This window comes from Orycteropus afer, unplaced genomic scaffold (genome assembly GCF_000298275.1).
Source record: "Orycteropus afer afer isolate SDZICR_OR568_19922 unplaced genomic scaffold, OryAfe1.0 scaffold00171, whole genome shotgun sequence".
Lineage (NCBI taxonomy): Eukaryota > Metazoa > Chordata > Mammalia > Tubulidentata > Orycteropodidae > Orycteropus > Orycteropus afer.
The window spans coordinates 4593384-4616454 of NW_006921758.1; the positions used below are offsets into that span (position 1 = coordinate 4593384).

General features: G+C 36.8%; 1 protein-coding gene across 1 annotated transcript in view; it reads left to right on the forward strand.

Moving 5' to 3' along the window:
• GYS2 (glycogen synthase 2) overlaps window positions 1-23071 on the forward strand; it is a 71671-nt gene that overhangs the window by 37451 nt on the left and 11149 nt on the right. The window contains exons 6-12 of the mRNA XM_007946784.1: window positions 5017-5134; window positions 5334-5454; window positions 7796-7902; window positions 8575-8634; window positions 12373-12451; window positions 13441-13554; window positions 21962-22088. Coding sequence (XP_007944975.1) covers window positions 5017-5134; window positions 5334-5454; window positions 7796-7902; window positions 8575-8634; window positions 12373-12451; window positions 13441-13554; window positions 21962-22088 — 726 coding nt within the window. The remainder of the gene's footprint in view (window positions 1-5016; window positions 5135-5333; window positions 5455-7795; window positions 7903-8574; window positions 8635-12372; window positions 12452-13440; window positions 13555-21961; window positions 22089-23071) is intronic.

The following is a 23071-nucleotide window of genomic DNA, read 5'->3' on the forward strand; positions in this document are numbered from 1 at the left end:
CCAGCCTTCTGGTTAGCAGTCAAGTGCCTTAGCCCCTATGCTACCAGATGAAAGACCTATACTAGTACCTGTTTTCGCTAACTGAAAGAAATCCAAAAAGGATTTTTGCTTTTCGGAAAATAGGTGACAAGTGAAACTAGAGTTCAGCATTTGGTTTTGCAGCAAGCCATTAAAAGAGGCAGCACACATCCTGAGTAGTGAAAGTGGCATCACCAAGCTCCTTCCTGCGAAACGAGGTATGGCATCTAATTCATTGTGCCACTAGGGCTGCGCTTTTAAAAGTGCCTTTTTTCTTATTCAAAAATAAAAATTTCTCTTGAGGCTGCTACCCTGTCAAATGACAACACAACCTCATTCTTCCTCTGCTGCCAAATATCTTGGAAGAATATTACCAATAGTTACCACTTCCATTCACTCATTAGCCCATTGGACTCTGACTTCTAATCTCCAGCACTGGCCTGAAATTGCTTTTCCAAAAATCACTTTTTAAAAAATGCTCCTTGACATTCCTTATCATTTAAAGGCAACAGGCGCTTCTATCTTTCCCTTACTTTTTGTGACACTGCACAATCCATGTTTTCTCCAACATGATTTCTCTTAAGCACTTTAATACTTTTCTACTTCCTTCTATCTTTTAAAAGTGAGCATTCCCCAAGTTTGTATTCTGAATCTTATTTTTTAACTGTTTTTTTTTAATTCTTGGTTTCTTAGTATAGTAGTTAAAGTTGTACGTCGAGTTGGCTGGGCTGTGACTTTGAGTAGCTTGGCAGCTAGAGGCAGTTATTCTCCAGGATGAGTCTGGATGTGGTGTAATCAGCTCCGTGGTGGAATCTGCTGTAAGCAGCTAATTAGTTGCCTCTGGGGCATAGCCTGCTTCTAGTATATATGGGGAACCTTTGAGAAAGATTGAGCTTTTTAGCAAATCTGAACACGGCATTTGGCCAAGTCTTCATTTCCAGTTCCTGAACTTGAACCCGTGGCTTGTCATGTTGCCTGGCGATCTTGGAATAGTGACATTTCACTTGTCAATCTTGGGTTCGCTAGCCTCAGCAGCCAGTAGCTGCATGAATCAGAAATAGCTTCAGTTGTAGTGGGCCTGGAACAGGAGGCAGAGCTGAAGCCCAAGGATGAGGGGTCTTCATTCAGCCCCTAGAGGTAGCACTTTGAACTCAGACTTCTAGCCTAAACTGTAAGAGAATAAATCCGTGTTTGTTAAAGCCATCCACCTGTGGTATTTCTGTTATAGCAGCCCTAGAGAACCAAGACAATTAGGAAGTTATATTCGGAATACTGGTAAAAAGCATGGACTTTGTGATAGACTGTTTGAATTCAGTATCAAAACTGATTTTGTGTTAGAATATATGTTAGTAGCTATGTGATACTGTACATGTTATTTAAACTCTCTGTTTTCTGTTACATGGGGGTAATAAACTAACTCTTATCTAAAATTTGTATGATGACTACAGGAATTAATAAAGACACGGAAGGAGCTCAAATCAGTGCCTGACCAATTGTAAAGGTTTAAAAAATGTCAGTGATTATTATTTTGTATGGATCACTATCTAAATCTTCCCAAGCTCCTGTTTGTCTGGCTGCCCAAGAGCTGGTGTCACTTGGATGTTCTACTACTACAACCTGAAACACTGCACTCTACTCCACTTCTAAATAAGGGTAGAATCACGTGGTTGCTCTGACTGCAATTGTGAAATCTCTGGACACAGTGATTTAAGAAGGCCAATAGACTTTTCGTAGATAATTAAACATTAAAATTTTCCCCGATAGTATTCTAAAAAAAGAAAAAAGAAAAGCATTATGTAGCATAACTATGACTTTGTTTTTTCCTTGCAATCCTCCCCAATTAAAACTATAACCAGCTACAATGCTTAGGGTGCAGCTCAAGAACAAATGCCAGGTAAAAACTTTGCATGGGTACTGTGAGTGGGACAAGATTTTTAAAAAATATGCTGTATACTAAATGGCAAAGGCCTATTTATTACTGCATTATTATATCTAAACATACATTCAACTCAAAATCATTTCTGATATTGAATAGATGACATTTTTTTTTAAATACTGGAGGGAAAGCAACATTATAAATTTGCTAATTACAGATAGACAACTGAATACAATATTTACCTTGAAACTTGAAAGTAATGAACTTCAAAATAACTCCCGTAGGGTACTGAAAAGGAGCTCTGATGGCACAGTTGTTAAAGCATTCAGCTGTTAACCAAAAAGGTCAGTGGTTTGAACCCACCAGCTGTTCTGCAGGAGAAAGATGAGGCAGTCTGCTTCCATAAAGATTTATAGCCTTGGAAACCCAATGGGGCAGTTCTACTCTGTCAAATAGAGTCACTATGAATCGGAATTGACTCAGTAGCAGTGGGTTTGGATACTGAACAGCCTGCCTCTTATGGATTACATGCTAAGAAGTTTTAGTTTGAAAAAATACTCTCAACTGCTATAGTTAATTTTTTAAATTATAAATCCTTAACTGCATATTGCCATCCCATATCCTTAAATAGTATGATTTCAAGTGACCAAATAGAAATATATTGTATGTATATATCAATATATTAATGGCCAATTACAATAAATATTCAAAGTTAATGTTAATAAATATTTTAATGATTATTATACTAGCTAAATTTATATCCAAATGCTCAATAATTTCATCAGGAAAACATCTTAGAAGCTAAACTCCTCTCTCAAAGCCATGTCTTATGATCTATAATGGCCAGTTTTCACAATATTTTAGAAACAACAGTTAACGTGCATTTGTATATAGCTATAATGTGACCCACAAATTTCTGATATAGATATTAGAAGAACTCTTTGACCTAATACATTAGGCTAATTAATTACACAATGAATTTTAGGAATCAGATCTTTTCTTTTTAATTGTATGTAATATAACTTAGAAACTCCCATAGATATCCTTGCTTTCTATATCTTTTTGGGCGATATAATTCCATGGTGTAGTGGATAGCACATGGACTCTAGGGTTAGATAGCCTTGGTTCTAAATCCTTCCTCTGTTACTTTATGGCTACTTGACTTTGGGCAAATAACTTCTCAGAAGCCTTTTTTTCATCTGTAAAATGGGGACAACAAAAAGAACTTTTCTTGTAGGGTTATATGAAATTAATTTTTATAATAAATTATTATTTCAAATATTATAATAGGTTCTGACACAAAGTAAGCCCTATATAAATGTTAAGAGATAACTATCATACTTTTCTTAACACAGTGTACAATTTTTCCAGGAATTTTTCACATTAAAGCTTTCACAGGAAACTTTAGCAACTTAAAATTGATTGCTGTGGCAAGGTATGTAAGAGTACAGCAAATGCCCAATTGCCTATTAAAAACCCATAAAAGTCAGCAATTTTTTAAAATGTGAAATGACAAGAAGGCCTGCATTGATTTTTGAGGAACAATTTCAAGCTTGTGAATGGTAAAATATTCTTCAAAATACTTTGACACACTCATAATTTTAGCTCAAATAGCCATTGCAAAATCACAGCAGTATGATATATATTATATGTAATATATAATTATATAATATATTATAAAACCAAAAAATCAAACTCATTGCCATCAAGTCAATTTTGACTCATAGAGACCCTTTCTTGGGTTTCTGAAGTGGTGTCACTATGGAAATAGATTGCCCAATCTTCCTTCTGAGGAGTGGCTGGCCTTTGAACCACCAGCCTTCTGGTTAGCAGTCAAATGCCTTAGGTACTATGCCACCAGAGGCTCTATAGGAAAATCCATTTCCCTGCCTTTTCTATCTTCTAGGGACATTTTACATTCCTAGTTTTGTGGTCCCTTCTTCCCTCTTCAAAGCACATCATTCTAATTTTTATTCCCATCAATTTATTACCTTATCTTCTTTTGCAGTCAGTATCCTCTGCCTCCCTCTTATAAAGGCCATTGTAATTACACTGGAGTCAGGATAATCTCCACATCTCGAGATCTTTAGTCCAATCACATCTGCAAGGTCTTTTTTGCCACATAAAGTAATATTCACAGGTTCCAGGAATTAAGATCTAGATATTTTAGAGTTATTCTCTCTACCACAGCTTCATTTTTTTTTATTGCCTTTGTTCTCACTTTTAATGAATGCAGTGGTCATGTATTCAATTCAGTAGATAGTGTCCATCATGTTCCCTAAACACTCATTATCTTTCCTGTTTCAGATCAATATTCTAGAAAACCAAGAACATCTTCCTTCTGAGCAACAAATCTTTTGGGCAGAATGATTCAGTTACCTATTTGCAATAAGGGATACCTTTCCAATTTTCCACACGGACCCAAAATTTCCTGCACATTTGGTTGAAATAAGATAGGTAGAAGTAGTTTGGTTCCGGGACTAAGGATACAACACTAGGAAGCAGACTGCATGGATTCTGCTTGCGCTTACCACCCAGATGATCTTGGGCAACTCTGTGCTTCAGTTTTCACCTCTGAAAATACAGATACTAAGAACATCTACTCCAATGGTTGTTGCAAGAATGAAAGGAGTTACAGAGTAAAGCATTTAGAGTATATCTGGTTCACACATTCATCAAGCAATTGATGAATATAAACTGTAATAGTCATTGCAATTGCTCAGTCATTCATTGTTATTTTAGGCTCCCTGGCGTAGTGCCTAAGGCATTTGACTGCTAACCAGAAGGCTGGTGGTTCAAACTCACCAGCTACTCCTCAAAAGGAAGACTGTGCAATCTACTTCTGTAGAGATACTGCCTCAGAAACCCAAGGAGGGGGTCACTGTGAGTCGGAATAGACTCAACAGCAGTGAGTTTGGTTTTTTGTTTAATGTCTCCTAATGTTTAATGAGACTCCTAATGTCCTATTTCATCCAGAAGATTTAGAATTCTGAAGTTTTATGAATATTTAATTCATTGCTTGTCAGAAACTAGCAATATTAAAAGACATCTGCCTGTATAGATTTTTTTGTGAGGGTACCCTTTCAGAAGAAATTATTCATCATTTTGCTTTGCTTTTCCAGATGTGGTTACTCCAAATGGCTTGAATGTTAAGAAATTTTCAGCAGTGCATGAGTTTCAAAATCTACATGCCATGTACAAGGCCAGGATCCAAGATTTTGTTCGAGGTCATTTCTATGGGTATGCTTTTCTTTATTATAAATAAAAATTTTAAAAAAGAGAAAAAGAAAATGATTTTAGTGATCTTTGGTACAGAGGAAACAGGATTGATATAGTAAATGTTTATCTTTCCCAGTCCTCTTTGTACTTTAATAGAATTCACATGTACATTTTGTTGCTGCTGTTCTACTTCATTTGAAACTGTTTTGTTTTGTTTTAGTCATCTTGACTTTGATCTTGAGAAGACTTTGTTCCTTTTCATTGCTGGGAGATATGAATTTTCGAACAAAGGAGCTGACATCTTCCTAGAATCCTTATCCAGGCTAAATTTCCTGCTGAGGGTAAGAGAGCTCTGGAACATAATAAAATGTTCTTTTAGGGAGCATTTTTTTGTGTGTGGGAAGTGAAGAACTTTCTAACTACCTAAATAGTTTTCAATGTAATTTATGATTTTAAAGACTAAAGCAATAACCCTATTCTAAAAATGATATCTGCCTTTGAAGTTACATATTAAGGTTGTCGCCCTGTCCATGTGTGTATTTGTCGATATTATCAAGTATATATAATTTAAAGAATTCAACAAGTTTATCACATTATGTGTTCTATGCTATGAACATTCATTGTAACATCTTTTGCAACTCACTGAGATTTGTAACCAGTTTGATATAAATATAGAGAAATGAATGAAGAGAAAAACAAAATATGTTTTTAACTGATGAAGACTATAGTTGAAGATGTGGCTTGGGTACATGGCAATAAGGGACTTCCTAATGCTGAACCCTGGTATTAGACTTCCCACCCAACTACAGGTTGCTCTGACCGTTGCCATTATTTTCTGACCCAAAAATAGGCCTTCAGAGTGACACAAGGCTGATGGTCAAGCACCAGAGCACTTGTTCTCTGTACAAAGGGGCACACACACACAAACCCGTTCCTCCCAAACTCACCAACCACTCTTCCTTCCTCAGAGAACCTAAAATGTTAAACTAGAGGATATCCTACTATGCGGGGACATGTAGAAGGAGAAAGCAGATTCCTACTCCCAACAAGGTAGAATCATTTTTTCACTCAAGAAGCTAGGAGTTAAAATGAATTCCCAACTAATCCAGCAATATAATACATCCCAATAAATACAACTATGGAGATGGTACCAAATCATTACCTTTGATTGATATTATTGGCTTATATTATAATTACATCATAGAAATATAAAATGGTAACAAGAAAGCACTCATAGGTGTCCAGCATAGAATTTAAATCTTATTGAGATACAAGACAATAAAAAATTTCCCACTCTCTGTCCTACTATCCAGTTAAATTTGTTTCTTAAACATAGATTTATTCTAGACTTAAAGAAGATATTATAACAAGTATGCTAAAAAACTTACTAAAATCCCATTAATAAGAAAGCAATATATTAATAAAAACCAAAGACTATGTAATAGGACTGAATGTTATATTTCATAATATTTCCTAGTATGTTTCTTTTCAGAACACTTCATAGCTTATATAGCTTTACATCATGTTGTGGGACATTGTTAACCAGTTTATCTATTAAATTATTAAATATTCACTTCATTGTTAGATGTGAAAAAAAAGCCTATAGCTATTTTTTAAGACATCAAAGATAATAAAAATACTTGGAGAAATTGTTTAAAATAAGGCATGCTCTTGTCATAGAGTTCATGTTTTCTTTAATAGCACATTTGTTACTCTTGGGGTGATTTCCTGTTTTATGGCTTCTGTGGAGTTCCTGAATAGAATGTCAGGCCATAGTGTCAAACATATTATGTGGATATTAGATGGTAAAACACCCCACTCAAGAGATAGTCAGTTGTTTCCAGAATATATGAATATGCATATGTTCATGGTTTTAATTGAATTTATGTTTTCATTCCCAGAGCTGCTTAATTTGTTGTCATTCCTCCTGAAAGGCCAAAGGTATTTTGGGGAAGAGAAAAAGAAAACAGATTTTAAATTCACAAAACACTAGTGTGAATCCCAGCTCTGCCACTTACCTATTACAGGAGCTCAGACAAAATATGTAACCTTTCGTGCCCCTTCTTTCCACATTAGTATAATGAAGAGAGTATTATCTATTGTACAGGGTCATCACTAAGATTAGAGTAAGATGTATTTTTAAAGGATTCAGCATGGGTTCTGCCATACCAAAAATACTGAATGTGTCCTTGTGCCTCTCCATTAGAGCAAGAAAATGAGAGAAGAAATTTAACTGGAAACTGTGAAAAAAAAAAAAAAAGAGAGAGAGAGAGAATAAACCAAAACTAAATTACTCATTAAAGTTCCAATCAGAAATTTTAAAGGACTAACCTTAGCCTTGTAACATTAGTTCACATTTACGTTATTTTTGAAAAAACCATTGAAAGCACAGTGATATCAATAGGGATTAGGTTATATATTTTAGATTATTAATAACATGAAGAGGTTGTATGTCCAAAATTTTAAACCAGTAAATTGAGAATTCTGGATTGAAAGCAAGATTTAAATTTAAATTTCTCATAGTCCCAGGAATGTAACTATAACTTCTCTGTGAGTCATAAATAAGTGTTCCTTTTCTCTAAAGTACTTAAAAACACTTTTTCAAAGTTTAAGGTCCATCTGGTGTACACTGTATTTTTTCTTTGATAGCTAACCCTGTTGTGTTTGCTAATCCTTCATCAGATGCATAAAAGTGACGTCACAGTGGTTGTGTTTTTCATTATGCCTGCCAAGACAAATAATTTCAACGTGGAAACTCTGAAAGGACAAGCAGTGCGAAAACAGCTATGGTAAATTCACATCTCGTTAATGACCTCAAGCAATAAGGGATTTTTTTAAGTGAATGATCTCTGATATAGCTTCATGAACTTTTTTAAGATTGATATAATACAATGCTACTTGTTCTCTCTTCTTTGTATTATTACTATTTTAGATTATGTAATACTATAAAACTGTATTACTGTCAAAACAAAACAAAACTTTGGAATGTGCTTCCATGGAGGAAAGAAAAGTCTCTGTAGTAATTTTTAAAGATGAGTTGAACTGTGTTTTAAGCTTTTTATTGTGGACATTTTCAAACATACAAAAGTCAAAAGATTAATGTAATGTTTCCTGTATAAACATTACCCAGATTCAGCAATTATCAACTAATTCTTAATCTCATTGTATCTGTACTGCCATCCATTCCCCCTCTTTCATCTCCTCTCTACCCCTGATTATTTTCAAGTAAAAGAGGGATTGATTTTTAAGCTTTCTGGGCTGGTCAGGATATTCTGCTGCCTCAGCTCTAGAGATTTGAACTCAAGTTAAATTGGCAAATAGAGATCTAATGGAAGAAACCATGCAAAAGAGATGTGTCTCTTTTCAGAGAATGAATGGGGAAAAGAACAGCACTGTCAAAAAAAAATTAAAATTAAAAATTATGACACTGTTTAAATTATAAATCTTTCTGTTTCAAACAGGGACATTGCACAGTCTGTGAAGGAAAAGTTTGGAAAGAAACTCTATGATGCATTATTAAGGTAGGTGCTTAGAATACTTAACATAGAACATTTAGGATTTTACTATTCAAAGTTAACAAGCAGACACTGTAATATATTCATTTTGTTCCAAATGTGAAGAATTATTAGCTTTTGAAGACATGTTAAGTCACATAAGCAAGATTTGTTTTATCATTTGAGAAATATTTGTAAATAGGTTGTGCAGATGAGAAAAACTTTATATATATACAGGTTCTAATTCAATAAGGACCACATTAAGGGTTAATGTGTCAATCTGCAGCTGAAGGACATTTCATGAGATTTATTTTATTTTTGTTGTGATTTGGGTGAAAGTTTACAGAGCAAATTCATCTTCCATACAACAGTTCGCATATACTTTGTCTCATGACATTGACTCCAATCTCCCACAATGTAACAGCTCTCTTTCTCCTTCCTCCCCATAGTTACCTCTTCCTAGTATCCTTCCCTCCCATGCACTCCTGACCCCAGAGCTGTCTCCCTGTGCATACACAGCCCTTCTATTCTCCCATGATTGATCTCTCCAAGGATGATATCTACCTAATGTAAATGCTCAGTTCATATGCCTGTCTTTTGTTTGGCTGGAAGCCACAGGAGAGGATTCATTTCCAGATCTGAAGGGCAGCTAGGGGGCATAGTCTTAGTGGCTCCACCAGGCTCTATCAGACCAGTAAACCTGATCTCTCTCTCTCTTTTTTAAATGATTTTGAGTTTTGTTCCACATTGTTTTCCCACTCTATCCAAGATCTCCTATATAGATCCCCCTCTGAGTGGTTAACAGTGGTAGCCGGGCACCATCTAGTTCTTCTGGTCTCATACTCATACAGGTTGAGGATCGCATGGTGTACTAGTCCCTTGGACTAATTTTTTCCATGTGTCCTTGGTTTTCTTCATTCTTCTCTGCTCTGAATGTGGAGAGACCCATCATTGCATCTAGATGGCTGCTTGCAAGCTTTTAAAATCCCAGCCGCTACTCGCCAAAGTAGGATGTGGAACAACGTTTTGTGTAGTATGTTATGCCAATTGAGCTTGATGTCTCCTGCAACCAGATTTCATGAGATTTTAAGTAAAAATATATATTGACTAAAATGTATTAAATATATATTGGCTTAATATATTAAATATGTATTGACTTAATAAACATTAAATATGTTTATACATATTCAATAAATAATAAAGTATATATTGATATTATATATATTTGTTATAGTATGTAGAAAAATCAGCTTGTTTTCTGATCCATGATCAAAGATGGCAATCATTTTTCTGTTACCAGCGGGGGAAAAAAATCAATTTAGACGCAGAAATGTTATAAGCACTTTAGAATGTAGTAATCAGAGGTGAGCAAAATATATGAAAGTGTCCTCCTGATGGTCAATATTCAGTTTCAATGATGAATTTCTATTTTCTTTACTGCTATCAAAGTTATCTTTTTATCAAACTTCTCCACATATTAGAAATTTATGTGTTTCATCAGGAAATTATGTTTGCTTTAATTTGGTATGTATATGTGCATGTAAGGGAGCTCTGGTAGCATAGTGGCTAAGACACTTGCCTGCTAACCAGACGGCTGGCGGTTCAAACCCACCAGCCACTCCTCGGAAGGAAGGTTGGGCAATCCTACTTCCGTAGTGATACTGCCTCGGAAACCCAAGGAGGGGTCGCTATGAGTCGGGGCCGACTCGACGGCACATAACAACAACAACAACAACAACAACAATGTGCATGTAAATTCAATTATGAACTTTATTCAAGACTCATTACTGTAGTTTATTGAGCATTCCAACTACAGAATTTGTTTGAGTTGATGGTAGTCAACATCTCAAGACAGTTAGCTGATTGATGAATATTAGCTGAAACAGATCTCTCCATGAAACAATGCTGGCAAATATTTATTTATTTAATTAACTTTACTGTTAGACAAATTTTTTATTAAAATAAAAAATGAGCATGCAGAGGATAAAATTTCTATGTTCTTCCTCACCTTCCTCACAGTTCATTCTAATATTAACATCTTATATTAGTGTGGCACATTTGTTAGAATTAATAAAAGTGACATTATTATTAACTAAAGTCTATAGTCTACATTTTCAGAAGGAAGGTTGGGCAATGTACTTCCCTAGAGATACCGCCTCAGAAACCCAAGGAGGGGTCTCTATGAGTTGCAATCCACTTGACGGCAGTGAGTTTGTTTTTTTTTTTAATAGTCTACATTAAGCTTCTTTCTTTGTGTTGCAGTTTTAAGGATTTTGACAAAAATGCATGATGTCATGGGTCCATCATTACAGTATTTTCACTACCCTGAAAATTCATTGCCCTCCACCTATTAAAAAGGTCTCCTTGTAGCACAGTGGTTAAGTGCTTGGCTGCTAGCCAAAAAGTCGATAGTTTGAAGTCACTAAGGAAGAAAGATCTGGTAGTCTGTTTCCATAAAGAGTTATAGCCTTGGAAACTCTATGGGTTTTACTCTGCCCTGTAGGGTTGCTATTGACTCAACAGCATGGAGCCCACCTATTGCACCTACTACATCCACTCCTCACTTATTAGAAAGAATGGTGAGGTTCCAAAGGTTGTTATGCAAAAATTGGCTTTATGCAAAAATGGAGGATGACCATATCATTACTGTCACAGTTAAGGTTATGTGTCAGCTTGGCTGGGCCTGGTTTTGAGTGATTGGGCAGCTGGATATAGTTATCCCCCTAGGTGAGATTGGTAATCAGCTCCATGGTGGAATCTGTGAGCAACTGAGTAGCTGCTTTAGGGGTGTGGTCTACTTCCCATGTATAAGCAGAAACTTTGGGAATGGTCTGAAGCTTTTGGCATGCTTGGACCCTGAATGTAGCTGAGTCATTGTTCAGCAGCCTGCCACGTTGTCTGCTGATCTTGGGACTCTTAATGGACTTGAATCAATGGCTTGCCATGTGGTTTGGTAATATCAAGACTGTGCCTTTTTACTTGCTGACCTTGGGTTTGTCAGCCTCAGCAGCCAGCAGCTGCCTGAGTGAAGAAAGCCTCCAGCTTCAGTGGGCCAGGAGCAATAGCCCAAGCTCAAGGAGTTTTCACCCAGTGCCTAGAAGCTGGCACTTTGAATGTGGACTTCCAGCCTCCAAAACTGTAGAAAATAAACTCCTGTTAAAGCCATCCCATTTGTGGTATTTTCTGTTACAGCAGCACGAAGTCACCAAGACAATTATATAACTGCCAAATTATATCATTAACATAACTGCCAAACCACTGAGAATCATGGCCCAGACAAGTTGACACATGACCTTAACATCACAGCCAACAATATTCTTACCTCACAGCTTAATGTTCACTACTGTGAAGCCTATAACATTAATACACAAATAATCAGATAGTAGATTTTTCACTATTGTCAAAAATGTGTGATGAGGATAATGCGATAATTGATAAGTAAGGCATAGGTATAATCATTATCTCCTTTCCCCAGAACCTCTGGCAAGCACTGATCCTTTCATTGGCTCTGTAATTTTGTATTTCCCAGAATGTCATAGTTGGAGTCTTACAGTATATAGCTTTTTCAGACTTATTTCTTTCACTTTGCAATATATATTTAAGTTTCTTCTGTGTCTTTTCATGCCTTGATAGCTGAATTCTTTTATGAATAATATTCCATTTTACATTTATTTTTAAAATGCTTGGAAAAATATCCATCACAGGGAAGTACTGAATTATTACCAGTTATTTTTATTTTTACTATTAACATTATTTTCCCCACAGAGGAGAAATTCCTGACATAAACAACATTCTGGATCGAGATGATCTAACAATTATGAAAAGAGCCATCTTTTCAACTCAGGTAATAAAGAAAATGTATGCTTGCCATTTCCCATAACATATATATATATAAAATTATGAAATTATGATTTGGATGAAAGTTAACAGCAAATTTATTTTCCATACAATAGTTCATATGCATTTTGTTTCATGACATTCATTGCAATCCCCATAATGTAACAACTCTTTCCCTTTTCCTCCCTGTGGTTACCTTTTACCTGTGTCCTCTTTTCCTGTGTATTCCTGCCCCGTGAGCTATCTCGCTGTGCAAATACTGAATTTTCCCCATTTTTTAAATCAGTATTTTAATTTATTGGCATGTGCTAATTTAGGAAATTTTCTAACCTGATAGTTAGAAAAGACATTCTTATATATTCATCTAAATGACAATTTTGTATTTTCTCTTTCATGAACAGTTTTAGGATCCCTTTTTTAAAGTGTAAATCTTTGTACATTTGGAATTCAATTGAAAAACTGCATATCTTGCAATAACAAAAAATCAAAAATTTTCAAAAGCATAGAATTTTAAGTCATAGAAAAAAAAAATGTGAATGTTTCAAAATCAAATTGCAAGAAGAAAAACCCCAATGTGTGTGTTACGTGTGTTCTGAAGCTCATGTCATAGTAGTCCTAACAGTGAAGCTGGGTGCTAGGAGACAGCCTATTTGGAAAGATCCAGGAGAGTAAGTCTTCTTGAGTCAAGATCTTAGTTCACCTTTATACTTTACATTTCAAGTAAGTCCCAAAAGCAGTCAACTGCCCTGGGCCTTTCACATAGTGGCTGCAGATGAAAAACAAAAGCTTCATGTGTCCCCAATATGAAAAAAAAAAAAGTTCTCCAGACAATTATTTTCCTTTGAAACACACACAACACTTAATCATCGTCATTACTGTCATCTCAAAAGACTGAGGGCAGAAAGGTTGGATGAAATGTTACCAATGACCTCTTGTGGAAATGAGTTATACTCATTCTTTTCACAAATTGACATTTTCTTCCCTCTGTTACTTCAGCGACATTCTTTGCCTCCAGTGACCACTCACAACATGATTGAAGATTCCACTGATCCCATCCTCAGCACCATTAGACGTATTGGACTTTTCAACAGCCGCACAGACAGAGTTAAGGTAGAACTAACTGTTTATGTAGGACACTTAAAAATCATGTAGACTATATTTTTTGAGAATTTATTTGAAACTTCCCTTACTTGTTTTAGTATCTGTCAGAAATATTTTAACTGATAATTCTAAAGACATTAATTCTGCTTGCTCTCTTAGGTATTTAGAGTATAATGAATATTTTGGAATTTGTTCTGGTTATCTATTGCCACTGTGACAGAAATATACCACAAATGGGATGGCCTTGACAAACAGGAGTTTATTATTACAATTTGGAGGCTTTAAGTCCAAGTTCAAAGTGCCAGGCTCTAGAGGCTGGGGGAAAGCCCCTCAGCCTTAGGGTCCAGCTCTGCCTCCTGCTCCTGGCCCACTGGAGCTAGAAGCATTCACTCAGACAGCTGCTGGCTGCTGAGGCTGAGAAGCCTCAAGGTTGAAAAGTTAAAAGACAAGTCCCAATGTTACCAAACCACACGGCAGGCCATTAACTTAAGTCCACTTAAGTCCCAAGGTCGGCAGAGCATGGCAGGCTGCTGAGCAATGACACGGCTATATGCAGGATCCAAGCGTGCCCTAGGCTAGAGACCATTCCTAAGGCTTCTCCTTATATACAGGAAGCAGACCACATTCCCAGAGGCAGCTACTCAGCTGCTTGTGGTAGATCCCACTGTGGAGCTGATGGCCAGTCTCATCATGGGGAATAACTACCACCAGCTGCCCAGCCACTCAACCAGGCCCAGCCAAGTTGACACACAAACTGAACCACCACAGAATTATTCTTGAAAATTGAAGAATATTTATGACTTTTAAATGCTAATTTTTTTCTAACACTTATTTTTATTGTATAACACTGCGAATGGTATAAGAAAACTACTAAATTTTAATGTACACTTATTCTGTAAAGATTACTTTAAAGAACCCCAAATATTAATACAAATCATCTTTGTTTCTTTCTAACGTACAATTTAAGGGGATCATGTGAAGTTTCAAATTTCATAGAATGTGGCTAATGATATTTTTATGTAATTTTCTGTAGATTTAGTCATTCTGTTGACTTTTGAGTTCCCACAATGACCAGGTACAGCACTAGTTGCTGAGGGTATTTAAATGAATAAGACCTGCTTTCTGCCACTGTGGACCTCATTCTCTATAATGTTTACTAAGGGCCTCTCACTTTTCATGCTCTGGGCTAGGTGTTGGAGACAATGCGGTGCATATAAACAGAGAACTGTTTATTCCTACCCAATTTTTGGGCAATCTACTTCCGTAGTGATAACCGCCTCAGAAACCCAAGGATAGGTTGCTATGAGTTGGATCCAACTAGATGGCAGTGAATTTTTTTTTTTTTTTTAGGTCTTCTAGATCAAGTTGTCACAGCTTTTATCAATCATTTCAGTATTTCTCACTTTCTCTTCTTTCAATTTTAGCAGATGACCTAATTGATAATTTAATGTAAGTGTCACTCCTTGTTGGTCACACATATAGATTCTCACCTATTCTTCTTTTCCTTCAGATTTTAAGGGCTACTTAAGGATCTTATTCCCTCCCACGTTCTTAGGAAACTTGCCCTGTTTATCCTCTTTCATATAATGCATTTCTTCTTTAACACTGGCTCTTCCATTTGCTATCTACAAATATTCTTTGAAGTTCCCTATCTTATAAACCCACCAGCCACTCCTCGGAAGGAAGGTTGGGCAATCCTACTTCCGTAGTGATACTGCCTCGGAAACCCAAGGAGGGGTCACTATGAGTCAGGGTCGACTCGACTCAACGGCACATAACAACAACAACAATCTTATAAATAAATAAACAAACAAAGCCTTTGTTTTAACGCTATCTCCCTCTGATGTTATTAAAGGTTTCTTTCTTTCCTGGTCTTGACTGAAAATCTTGAGATTATAAAAAAAAAAAAAAAAGTGAACACACACCCCCACACAAAGAAATGAGATCATAGTACTTTGTGATATTTAATCTACCCTCAAAGCACTGAGATAAACATTGGTCAATTTAAAATTAGATATTTTGTTTTTTTATTTTATTAACTGTACTGAAAAATTGACACTAGCTAAAGACCTATTCCAATATATGTACCTGTTTGATTATCTGTATCTTTTTAGAATTTACTATAGAGTAGTTTTCTCTTCCATTTGTTTTAGCTATTCTCTGCTTAAGAGCAAGTTTCAAAGTCTCTTCTGACATCCATTTTGGTCTTTTTTTTTTTTTCTTCTTCTTCTTCCCTTCCTGTCTTTTTAATGACCTTTGGTTTCTTCATGTATTGTGTCCTCCCACAACTCAGCTGGTCTTCAGTCATTGGTGTTCAATGTATTAAATCTATTTTCTTATTGGCCTCTAAATTCTTGTGTGATATACTAAATGTCATCTCTTGGCTCTCATGGACTTATTTTAATTTTTTTCAGCTTCAACTTGAACTTGCATGTGAGCAATTGATGGTCTGTTCTAGCTGGGCCCTGGTCTTGTTGCAACTCATGATATTGAGCTTCTCCATTGTCTCTTTCCACAGATGCAGTCTATTTGATTCCTGCATTCCATCTGGTGAGATCCATGTGTACACTCACCAATTATGTGGTTGGAAATGTGTATTTGCAATGAATAAGTTGTTGGTCTTGCAAAATTCTATCATGCTATCTCCAGCATCATTTCTGTCACCAAGGATATATTTTCCAACTACTGATGCTTCTTGTTTGATGTCAGAAGAGACTCTGAAACTTGTCCATGAATGGAGAGTGTTGTTGTTGTTATGTGATGTCGAGTCGACTTGGGTTTCCAAGGCAGTATCACTACGGAAGTAGATTGCCCCATCTTCCTTCTGAGGAGTGGCTGGTGGGTTTGAACCACCAGCCTTCTGGTTAGCAGTCAAGTGTCTTAGGCACTATGCTACCAGAGTTCCTCCTGAATGGAGAGTAGCTAAAGCGAATGGAAGAAATGATGATGCAAAGGAACTGAACAGAAGCTTTCAAAGGACAGCTCTAGAAGACAAAGTAAAGTATAATAATGAAATGTGCAAAGATCTGGAATTAGAAAATCAAAAGGAAAGAAAATGCTTGGCATTTCTCAAGCTGAGAGAACTGAAAAAAAAAAAAATTAAGCCCTGAGTTGCAATACTGAAGGATTCTATGGGCAAAATATTGAACAATGCAGGAAACATCAAAAGAAGGTGGAAGGAATACACATAGTCACTGTACCATAAAGAGTTGGTTGATGTTCAGTCATTTCAGGAGATAGCATATGATCAAGAGCCAATGGTATTAAAGAAAGAAGTTCAAGATGCACTGAAGAAAGTGGCAGAAAAACAAGCTTCAAGGAACTGAAAGAATAATGTTTGAGATGTTTCAACAGCATATGTAAAGCTGAAATTTGTTTATGCCAAGAAATTTGGAAGACAGCTACCTGGCCATTGGCTGGAAGAGATTCATATTTGTGTCCATTCCAGAGAAAGACGATTCAACAGAATGTGGAAGTTATTGAGCAATATCATTAATATCACACACAAGTAAAATTTTGCTGAAGATAATTAAAAAATGGCTGTAGCAGTACATTGATGGGGAAGTGCCAGAAGTTCAAGCTGGATTCTGAAGAGAATGTGGAACAAGGGATATCATTGCAGATATCAGATGGATCTTGGCTGAAAGCACAGAATACCAGAAAGATGTTTACCTGTGTTGTATTAACTGCGCAAAGGCATTGGAGTGTGTGGATCATAGCAAATTATGGATAACATTGTGAAGAATAGACATTATAGGACACTTAATTATACTCAAGAGGAACCTGTACATAGTCCAAGAGACAGTCATTTGAATGAAACAATGGGATACTGAATTGTTTATAATCAGAAAAGTATGTTTCAGGGTTGTATCATTTCACCATACTTTTCAATCTGTATGCTGAACAAATAATCTGAGAGACTGGATTATATGAAGAAGAACCAGGATTTGAGGAAGACTAATTAACAAACTGTGATATATAGATGACAAAATCTTGCTTGCTGGAGCCAAGAGGACTTGAAGCACATACTGGTGAAGATCAAAGCCTACAGCCTTCAGTATAGATTATACTTCAACATAAGGAAGGAAAACAAAAATCCTCACAACTGGACCAATAAGGAATATCACAATAAATGGAGAAAAGATTGATATTGTCAAGGATTTCATTTTACTTGTATTCACAATCAGTGCCCATGGAAGCAGCAGTCAAGAAATCAAGCAATGTATTACATTGGGCAAATCTGCTGTAAAAGACCTCTTGGTTTTTTTTTTAAAGGATTAAAAAGCAAAGATGTCACTTTGAGGACTATGGTGTACCTAACTCAAGCCATGGTATTTTAAAAAAGCCTCATATGCATGCAGAAGGTGGTCAATGGATAAAGAAGACCAAAGAAGCATTGATGGTGAAGAATATTGAATATACCATGCACTGCCAAGAATGAACAAATCTGTCTTGGAAGAAGTACAGCAGGAATGCTCCTTAGCTGTGAGGATGGTGAGACTTTGTACTTCAGTCATGTTTTCACAAGGGATCAGTACCTGGAGCAGAGGATCAGGGAATAAGAGGAAGACCCTTAAAGAGATGGACTGACACAGTGACTGCAACAGTGGACTCCAGCATAGCAACAGTGGACTCTAGCATAGCAACAATTGTGAGGATGGCTGTGTTTCATTCTATTGTACATAGGGTCACTATGCGTCAGAACCAACTCCACATTACCTAACAACAACAACAATAAAGTGGTTTATAAATCTTGGGTTGGATTGATATAAATGTCACCATTTTGATTCAGCAAAAAATTGCAGATTATTTTGAATTTGAATTTAGTTACCTATCCAACTTCAGTTAGCATGGTAATACAGGTATGCATCACTTAACATCCATTCAAGTAACTTCTGACCACATATACAGGCAGTTCATGGGTTGTGAACAAAATCCATACTTGTGTCTTTCAGAATTTGTCAGGGTTTCAAACTGGTTCTGCCAGATTCAGTCATGGCTAAGGAAGTGTAACCATAACAAACTTGAATTTTCAAAGTGAAAAAAAGCCAGAAAAGAAAAAAAAATATGGGTCAAAGTCTTGCTAGAAACATATCCCTCTTACAGAAGAAGTATACACATTGCATAGCAACCAAATCTCTTGTTCTAGAATTTTGGATACAGTTCAAAGCAGCATTTCTCTGCTCAAAGATAGCAGTGCCCCCACTCAAATTTGGTTATCAACCATGCCACTTTGAATATGCACTTTGAATATGTGTCACTCTCCTATAGCTTGGCCAATAAACCAGTCCCATACATCAAACTCCAAAAAGGGCTCACTGCGCCTCTTCTGAGTTTCCCATTCCAGGGCTTTGACCATCATTTTTCCCATTGCACGTACTGTGCCAAATCTGCCAAACTGTAAACTTCCAGTCTGCTCATATTTTGCTTCATCAGTCATGACAGAACCAGTTTAAAAGGCAAGTAGGAGTTGTCCATAAATTAGATATTTATAACCTGGGGTATGATAAGGGTTTTTTTTTTTTTAAAGGGAAAGCAGTTCTCTTTTTGTTTATTATTTCCCTCTAATGGTTTTAAAGACTCCAAATCCAGATTTTTTGCAACACTAGACCATAGGAGTAAAGAGCTCTGGTGCACAGTGCCTAAGGCATTTGACTGCTAACCAGAAAGTTGGTAGTTCAAACACACCAGCCACTCTGCAGAAGGAAGACTGGGCAATCTTCTTCCTTGGCTGTTGTGTGAACAGCACAGCTTCTACTTCCGTAAAGATTTACCACCTCAGGAACCCAGTGGGGGTTGCTGTGAGTTGGAATTGACTCAATGGCAGTGGGATTGGTTTTTGTTTGGTTTTTGGACCATGAGCTACAGGCAGGTGAGGCAGAGGCCATGGGTCTAGGCTCAGGCTTTCCAGGCTTTGTCCAGCAGGTAGACAGGCCATGGCAGCTGTGAAGGGCCTGGGCTGTTCTGGGTTCTCAGGTAGGCAGAACAGTGGGTGGGGCTGAGCCCACTCCACTGCCTCTCAATCTGGCCCCTACCCACTCGGCCACCACTCATTCCTTCAGCGTCTGTCAGCAGTGGCGATTAGGACAACTAGAAGCTGTGCTGTTCACACAACAGCCAAATCACATAACATCCCATTTCACGGAGTGTATTGTGGGTGTTAAATAACACACACCTGTAGTGAGAAAAGCCTCAGACTACAAATATCAGGTCTCAACCCTGGGCTACCACTTTGTGAAAGTAAACCAGCCTCCTGGGACTTTAGTTCCCTCCTGGGGTGAATAAAGGGTCAGACAAGATTTTTTTCCCTAGAGATTAAGGAACTGCTGTGAACCGGGGACTCTGCTTTGAGCTTTTTATATAGGATCTCTTTTCATCCTCTTAGTACCCTGGGCTGACTTCTAATATCCCATTCTCAGCCAACATTTCTGTGATTGGTTGGTTTAAGATCCAGAGCAGCTGTTTTCTTATTTTAGTTGTGCTGTCACTCTGCTTGGCTGGGAACAAAAGGAATGAGCCATGGTGTTTTGATGTTCCAGAAGGAACTTTGGAGAATAAGAGCTTTCCTAAACTTGGAAATGCTAAAGTAGGTACATTGTTTTTCAAATCCCTTTTCCTATTCTTTGTCAAGAGAGTGCAATGGGCCCCAATTTCATGCCTGCTCATACAGTCAGAATCTCTGTCTTTTCCTTCTTATTTCTAGTATAGTACTTTGATCCTAATAGGAACTGAAATTATGTTTTGTGGAAGAATAGTTTATCCACCTTTTCTTTGCCATTTTGTGATTCCTATGATTGAACAAATCATCGTTTTGGGGCACTAGCTTTGTACATTTAACCATATTATTTCTTCTTAAGTTTAACTTATCTCCTATTTATGGATCTACTGAGACAGCATTGTTGTTGTTGTTGTTTTGTGCCGTCGAGTTGGACCCAACTCATAGCGATCCCTTCTTGGGTTTCCAAGGCAGTATCACTACGGAAGTAGATTGCCCCATCTTCCTTCCGGGGAGTGGCTGGTGGGTTTGAACTGCCAGTCTTCTGGTTAGCAGTCAAGCGCCTTAGCCACTATGCTACCAGAGCTCCCGAGACAGCATTAATGCCTGTAAAGTTCTGGGGAATCAGTGGGTTAAATCTCTCCATTATGATGAAAACTACCACCTATTTTTTACTTAAATCCTTTCTATATGATAAGATTATAAAGTAATGAAGCAAATTTGAAATTAAATAATTCAATTGCCCTCTTTATTTCTTAGTTGACTATTTCTGAAGCTAGGATAAAGAAAATGCCTACTCTCCCCATCTCACAATGTTGTTTAGATTAAATGAGTTAATGCATGTAAAATTATCTATAATATATAAAGTGTTATATAGATGTCATTGTCATTATTCTTATATATCCAAATGAGGGTTTTTCTTCAAAGTATTCTCTTAGGAAGAATGTATACTTATTACTTGAATAAAAAAGAGAAGTATAATGTTCTTTTTTAAAAAAAATCTTTTTCTTCTTTCTCTTCCTTTTTCTGTTTTCCTTTCCTTCCTGAACAATGAATTTCTAAAGTTATTAGGTAGGGCAACACAAGATATCAAGATAGATATCTGCACTTGAAAGGGGCAGGTGTTGTGGTAGTCCAGAGAAGGGTATCAGAGGTTACGCAGGGTGAGGAAAATCCACACTGCAGGTTGGGGAGAAGAGGCCTCTAACAGAGAGTCAGAGCCAGAGTGGCGAGAAGATGTGATCTGCACGTGGGAAGGAATGGAGGTGGAGAAAAGAGATTAGGTCCATAGAAGAGGATTGACCCAATAAGTAAATAATTAAAGAGAATGGAAGCCAGGTATCTCATTTTGTAGAAAGGAGATACAAATATGGAAAGGGAGAAAACTAAACTAACCCCTGAGGTGTGGAGTTAGCATTGGAGATATATTGATATCAAAGTGGGGAGAAAGAAGGAAGGGAGGGAGGTGGGAAGAGAGGAGGGAAAGTAGCAGGTATTCCAGTTTATTTGGCTAATTCATGCTCAGGTTATATGTGAGGTGAGCCCCTCTTTCCTTCTCAAGTTGAGAAAAAATTGAGAAATAAGGCAAAGATGTCATAAGTTTGAGAAAGAATATAATGTTTACTGTATAAGGCTGTATCAGAACATGAGAGCCAAAAATGGGCATTCTGTGGGAAAGTAAAGTCTGCAAAGCAGATACTTTAACCTCTACAAGAAGAAGAGAAAAAGAGGGAAAAAAAAATCTCTCAAGTTCCTTTTTTTTTTTTTTCTTTTCTCCTTATTTCCTTTTCCCCTTATTTCCTTTTTCCCCCAAACCTTGAACCCAAGTATTCTATAATATTGACAATGAAATTATAAGATATTTTTGGATTTAATTTAGTTATTTTTTCTTTTATTTTCATGTGAATTTTCCTATCTTAGGTGATTTTGCACCCAGAGTTCCTATCCTCCACCAGCCCTTTACTACCCATGGATTATGAGGAGTTTGTCAGAGGCTGTCATCTTGGAGTATTTCCATCATACTATGAACCCTGGGGCTATACTCCAGGTATGGGACATGTATATATTGTGGAATATTTTAAATTGTTTGCATATTATTTTATCCACATGCATGTAACATTCAACATTGATATGTGGCTTCTACTAAGATTTTAATTTTGAAGTTTGTTTTAAAAATAATTTTGGTTGGATCTATCTCAGGAGTCAATTTTATGCTTTGTAGATCCTGGCCTAAGAATAAGGACAAAGATTACATAAGTATACAGGGTGTGGCTAGGCATACATTAGTGGATATCTGAGTTATTACCTCATTGCATTCCAAATAAAAAGAATGTTTTATAAAGATTACATATTTGGTTGTTTCTACTAGTCCCTTCCATTAAAGTGAAGGAGAAATTTGACTACAAGTAGGGTTAATATAAGAAAAATGGTCCAGCCATATTGCTTGTTTTGTTTTGTTTTGTTTTTAGATATGGCTAAGAGATTTTCATATCATTGCCCCCATCTTTGCTCTATTATATACATGAATATTTTCATAGCACATACAAATCAATATGTAGAAATATCATCTGCTGAACTTATATAGGGTCACGGGTATAGTCCCCTACCCAGGACTTAAGTATGTTGTTGTTAGGTGCCATCAAGTTGACTCTGACTTTTAGTGACCCTATGTACAACAGTTGAATACCTTTGTGTTATCAATAAAACACAGGATAACATGTTTCTGGTATTCTTTGCTTTTAGCCAAGATCCATCTGACATCCTCAGTGATATCCTTTGCTCCATGTCCTTTACTGAATCAAGCTTGAATTTCTGGAAGTTCCCTGTCAATATATTGCTGGAATGGTTTTTGAATTATCTTCAGCAAAATTTTACTTGCATGTGATATTAATGATTGTTGTTGTTGTTGTTATATGCCGTCGAGTTGGCCTCGACTCATAGTGACCCCTCCTTGGGTTTCCGAGGCAGTATCACTACAGAAGTAGGATTGCCCAACCTTCCTTCCGAGGAGTGGCTGGTGGGTTTGAACCG